At 41.0% G+C, this 6,000-nt stretch overlaps 1 protein-coding gene across 1 annotated transcript in view; it reads right to left on the reverse strand.

The window, feature by feature from the left end:
* Positions 1–4,052, reverse strand: part of LOC149276958 (homeodomain-interacting protein kinase 3-like) — a 37,650-nt gene extending 33,598 nt beyond the window's left edge. Inside the window, exon 1 of the mRNA XM_089503220.1 lies at positions 2,953–4,052. Within this exon, the coding sequence (XP_089359346.1) occupies positions 2,953–4,052 (1,100 nt within the window). The remainder of the gene's footprint in view (positions 1–2,952) is intronic.
* Positions 4,053–6,000: the final 1,948 nt, after the last annotated feature.

Consider the following 6,000-nt stretch of genomic DNA (forward strand, 5'->3'; position numbering starts at 1 on the left):
TGCTTGACGCAAGTGTTGACTTTTATTGGGTCGATGCAGAAGAAGAGGTGTTTTCCCATCCGCAGATATCTTGGGGTGCCTATCCGTCATTGTGAATGTTGGCCCAAGACTCTATTATGGTTACATCCATTTTCCATTGAGCTGGAAAAAGCCCTGCTATTCAGAACTATTGTTTATTTGTCTCTTATGCCGACCACATGGGCCCGACCACATGGGCCCGACCACATGGGCCCGACCACATGGGCCCGACCAAGGTTTGGCTCCATCCTGGGAGTGCAGAACACTGGGAAGTCAGGCAATCAACGAAAACGGGTTGGGGGAAGAAAGTATCTTAAAGTGGAGAAGTTTGGCCTAATACAGGATACAGGTAATTATTCCTTAGACCATTTGGTGCAGCCATTTTTTACTTGATGTAAGACCTGCAGTATGCTCCATGCCTTTTGTATTATTTAGCCTCATCTTCTTACACCGCATCAACCTCCGCCGCGTCTACTGGAATCCATCTAATCCATCCCGTTCTCATTAAGATAACATTTCTCATATCAAAGCCTCTGGACTTTAGACTAATCCTATGTCCCAGTATTTCTACTCTGTTGAACTGTTATACTTCCCTCCTGTTCAAGTAACACACATTGACCATGTTGCCCACCACAATGGTATTAAGGGGGATGTCTTACACGAGTGCGACAAAAGGTGGACAGCTGAGTGTTTTTTACTGAGCAGCACCTGGCGGTTAAAGACATGGTGTCGATATTACACTTGTAAGTTCATACTTTGAGGCGAGTCATGGTGTGTTTTACTAAACCCTGGAGCGCTGATTTATTAATCACGTTGATCTGAATTGCTCGCTTTCTGCTCACCGTGACTGCCTCCTATTTGCCCCACATATTGCCGAATACAAAACAAAATCTGGAAGATGAACACGCTCACTTTAGAGTCTGCTGACCTTGAGAGAGCAAACTTGCTTTGAAAAGCACTTCTGTCTTTTTTCAACCCCCGGGGCAGACAGCCTCACCATCTATAGCAGTCGACATGCTTTGGGCAGGCTCGGCGGGCTATTTTAAGCAGTGCTGCTATGTTACAGCGATGTGCCGTCCAGAGCGATAGAATAACAGAGGCTGGGCAAAATAATACGAATTTACTGGATGACAGCAAAACTGATGAATAAAATGTGTCATTCATACAGCCACAAGACACCATTAAATGTAAAGGACCACCGGTGACTCTCGCTGTCTACTGAACTCCTATCACCTACCTCCGCTCGCTTAATCTGACACAAACACATAATCAATGTAGCTGCGTTATGGATATAAATAAAATCAGAGACCTCTGGGCCATAGGACACCTGTTATGGAGTGAAATACAACAAGGTAGGCAGGCAGTTATTGAGTTATATGTCACAAGATTCATATCCCTGATCAGCCATGATATTTACAGGCCATTCAAAAAAAGTGATCATTTCAGAGATATATTTCCCTATTCTTACTGTTTGCGCCTGCCTGTAGGCAATGAGTGGTTTAACTCCTTCAGTGCTGTGTGGTTAAGGATCCCACTTTCTATTACTTTAACATCTAGTGGATTAAAAACTGAACATAGGCACTGACCGAAGCAACAGAACGAGTTTCTGTTACCTGGAAGCGGTTACATCATCATCATCATCATCATCATCACCCCAATCAGTAAAATCTCAAAGTGCATCCCATTGGTTGCTATGCTGATGAGACCACTTGACCACACGTGGGCGGGGGGGACGGACAAGACCACCACCCGCCGCAGTTCACTGCAAGTCACCTGGGCAGAAGCCGTCTAAAGGAAACTAGTCGTATCCCACTTTTTTTTTTTTTTTTAATAAATATTATGGAAAAAGGAAGGTTGCCTTTTGTGTAGCCTCACCCACCCCCAAATATTCTTCACCTTTTTGTTAGATTACCCCATTCATTTTCATGCAGGCCCCTCCCACTTTTACATGTGCCCCGCCTACTTTTCAACCTATGCATCGTCTACAAAGCCTTTACTACTCATTTACTTCAAACATTTGGTGGGGCAGCCAGCGGGCTGTGGGATCTGAGCTGTAAACTGGCCCGTCAGTTACTTACTAGTCACCTAACATTTCATGGCTAACGCATGGAGAGGAGGTTCGTCGACGGCGGTATAGGGCAGTTAATTCCAGACAGGATTAGGGAAGCAAGTATTTACTGATGAGTCAAACTCTCTTTTGAAACTGAACTGTTTTATTAAACGAGTTATAATTCATCCTGTTAGATGAATAATAGGGGAACAGCCTGATGCACGGTGAGCTTTATGTTATGAATGATTAGAATACGCCTGATGAAAACAATACATCCTCGTCCTCTGCGGTTGATCAATACTCTCCTCTCACAAACTCCAAACCTGGACAAATGAACGTAGAATTCAGGAGACAAACGCAAAGAAGTAATAGCCAGTTTGGGTTTCATATAGAACCTGCATGGGTTAAAATTGCCTTTCACGCCCAAAGAAATGCCACTTAAACCAGATCTGGCTACATTGCTTACATTACTCCGTCTAAAACCTAGCAGATGAAGGCTTCAGGACAGCAGAAGCGACTACAGGTCACAACATCAATATTAAGAAAAAGATTACAATGCAAATGGGAAAAATATTTAACTTACCAAAATCACAATACTTTTCTAAGCAACAAAAGCATTCAACATGACAAAACAAATACAGTGACATCAAAGGGCGCTATTCAATATGGATGGTATAGAAATGTATAGTAAAGGGTTTTGGTTTAGAATGAGGAATTTGTTCTTTGTTTCTGGCAGAAAAGCAGGTAAGAAAGAGCACATTGGTTAAAAGAAAGGGAAGCAAAGCAAACGGCTTTCCCCAGTAAAGATCCTAACTATATAAAATACATTGTATTGTTCTAAAACTATTGAATGTAGATTTAAATCCAAGATCGCTTTCACTTACCTGTAGTATCGAGACTGTAAATAGGTCGAGCAAACAGTTTTTGATGTGTGGCTGGCAGAACCAAAGTCTATAACCTTCACCCTGTACGGCTGTCTAACGGGATCCACTAACATGATGTTTTCTGGTTTGAGGTCAGCGTGAATTAAACCAAGACTTTTAAGCTTTTTCAGTGCAGTAGCCACTTGCTGAAGGATAGCCCTAATAACTTTCAGGGGCAAAGGGCTGAATTTGTTTTGCTTCAAGAAGTCGTACAAGTTCTGTTCTAACATCTCGAAAACCAAGCACGTGTGGTTGCGATGCTGAAAGCATTCATACGCACGCACAAAGTTGAACTCGTCTGCATTCTCGCTGCTCAGTCTAGCAAGAATGCCCACCTCAATCTGCCCTTGGCGTGCATAAGAAGGATGGTTCTTCAAAATTTTGACAGCCACTACTTCATTCGTTCCTCTTTTCCAGCACTTGACTACCTGCCCAAAAGTTCCTCGACCCAAAAAGTCTAGAACCTCATAGGTATTTTTGACTGAGCACAAAACTTCGTGCTGTACCAGCTGATAGTCTCCATCTACGTTAGCCCCATTTTGCTTTGAAGTTCCTGCGTTTGCAACCACAGCCACCGGGTTACCTGCATTGCTTGGCAGCATGGCAGGCAGTAAGGACAACTCGTCAACTATCTGCATGGTGCCACCTTGGTTCTCCAACTCTTCACTTTTACGCTTCAATCCACATCGCTGATGGGTATCCAGCAAATCCGATCCACTTTCTGGTGTCTTAACAGATAATGCCTCTTGCGGAACTTGCTGCGCCTGCGCTGCTGGGTCCACTAAAGCACCTGCGTTGGTTTTTAACGCAACCGCACCGATCTGGGTCGCAGTGGTCTGTTGATGAGGTCTGTCAGAGGGAATCTTTGTCTGGATTGGAGGCCTGCTCTTGTTGGACTGCTGTGTAAACCCAACGTTTCTAGCATTCAGGTCGGTCCGAACGTAGCTCCTCTTGCTATATATACAACTGCTTGGTTCTACTTTAAGTTTCTTTACACTACAAAAGGCACTTGTCTGGGTTTGATAAACATACGGTGGGTACACCAAAACTTGTGAGGCCATACCTAAACACAAAAAAGAGAGGAAAAAAAAAAAAATTACACACAAGAACAGGCATTTAACATATTGTTACAACTACTACTGAAGACATGTTTCCATTTAGTTTCAGCCTTATCTGTGATATGGAAATCCATTAAAAGACAAGTAATAGAGCTTTTCTCGAACACAAGGAGATTCACAATAAAAACAAAATCACCTGCTTGTGTCATGTTTTGTCACCGTGTGCTAAAAAAATGACTTAAGTAATTTTACAAACAAGCAATCTGGTGCATCACGGCACCAAGAAGTAGGCGGTAAATTGGACTGTTGATTGAGTGCGTCTTAGAAGTACCTGATAGACTGAATCCAGTACCCTAAAGCAGTCATCAATGTTGCTACATTGTGAGAATTACAGAGATAAAGCACAATTATTCACATAATCAGACGGAAAAGCAAGACTACTTTTGGTCAAAGTTGGTTGCAACAAACGCCATGAGACAACAAGGAGCCGAAACATGATAGTCGCCCTCCACGGAGTCAAATTCCAAAACACAAAGTATTCACGGGTTTCTGTGACAAGCTTGGAATATGATAGTCTAACCCCCCCCCCCCCAAAAAAACGCTCTTCATGCTTGCTTTTAGCATTCAACAAAGCATGACATACTCTTAAAATCACACACAGCTCCAACATTTAGATTGCTTTCCCTTCAACTAGAACGCAAATAGCTTTAGAAATGTCACCCAGATTAAAAAATTATCGTTACAAACAAATACTACATATTCCTAAACAAAAAATTAAAACGTTGTTCCAAATAAATAATACTGTTGTTTCTTGTAGTCTAATTTTAGTATTTTGTTGGCCGGAAGGCTACATTGTCGTAGTTAGTTTTTTCTCTCTCTAAATAGCATATCCTTGGAAGAGGTTTCAGTCGGACTTCATACAGATCAGCTAATTCCCTCTTCTCCTTCTGTGCCAGTATTCTTTTCTGTAAAGTGTGAATGTTATTGCCATTTTAAATAGTCTTTGTTAAATATTTTGAATGCCCCCCCCTAACAGCACTATGGACCCTGCTGGTGATATTTACATATTATAATGTATAGCGAATTCTCACGTTTAGGGCTTTAAAATGACATTGGACAGGAGGAAGCCAAATCAAAGCCAGGGTTTATTATAGTGAAATATTCTTAATGGAAGACTCGTAACGATACAGCTTTCTCCCACCCGGGTATAGCATTCTAGCCCAAGGGTTATCTCGGCTCTGATGAGATCAAAGGAATTTCCGCAGCTTCACAGAGCAGAGATTTTGTAGTATCTTTTGCTATTTTAAAATGAAACCTGAAATACCACGGAGGTGTTTATCAGAAAGCAAGATGTGGAACTTATTGGGGAATAATAATAAAAAATAAAAATAAATAAAAAATAAAATGAATCATCATCCCGGAAAAATATAATATATATTAAGAATATGCTGTGAATCGTGCTTGAAACAGGAAGTTCTACTTACCGAGAGCTTCTTTTCCCTGCCAATCCCTGGTGACACTAAGGATAGACTCCTCCTCCGTACCCGAGATAGGGCAGGACTCAAAAAACTAAAAAGCCCCTCCCCTCCTACTAACTCCAGTGAATACCAAAGACCACACAGGAAAAGCAATCTGATGTAGGGCTGCAACTAACGATTATTTTAATAATCGATTAGTTGGCCGATTATTTTTTTGATTAATCGATTAATCGGATAAAAAAATTCAATTTTTTTTCAATTTAAAATAATGTAATAAAAAACGTACAATTTACACTTTCATCTCTTTATTGCAATGGCCTCTCGCTATTCACCTTCTTATTTTACTGACATAATAATAAAAGCTACAAGAACCCACAGTGTTTCTCAAACTAGGTTTTAATACAAAGTTATTAGTAAATATTAATTCATATGTTAACTATTTTTCATATTTAATAAAAACTATGAGAAAAAAG

The sequence above is a fragment of the Sceloporus occidentalis genome, unplaced genomic scaffold, assembly GCF_023333645.1.
Source record: "Sceloporus occidentalis isolate IW3139 unplaced genomic scaffold, rSceOcc1.0.p SCAF_223, whole genome shotgun sequence".
In the NCBI taxonomy this organism is placed as follows: domain Eukaryota; kingdom Metazoa; phylum Chordata; class Lepidosauria; order Squamata; family Phrynosomatidae; genus Sceloporus; species Sceloporus occidentalis.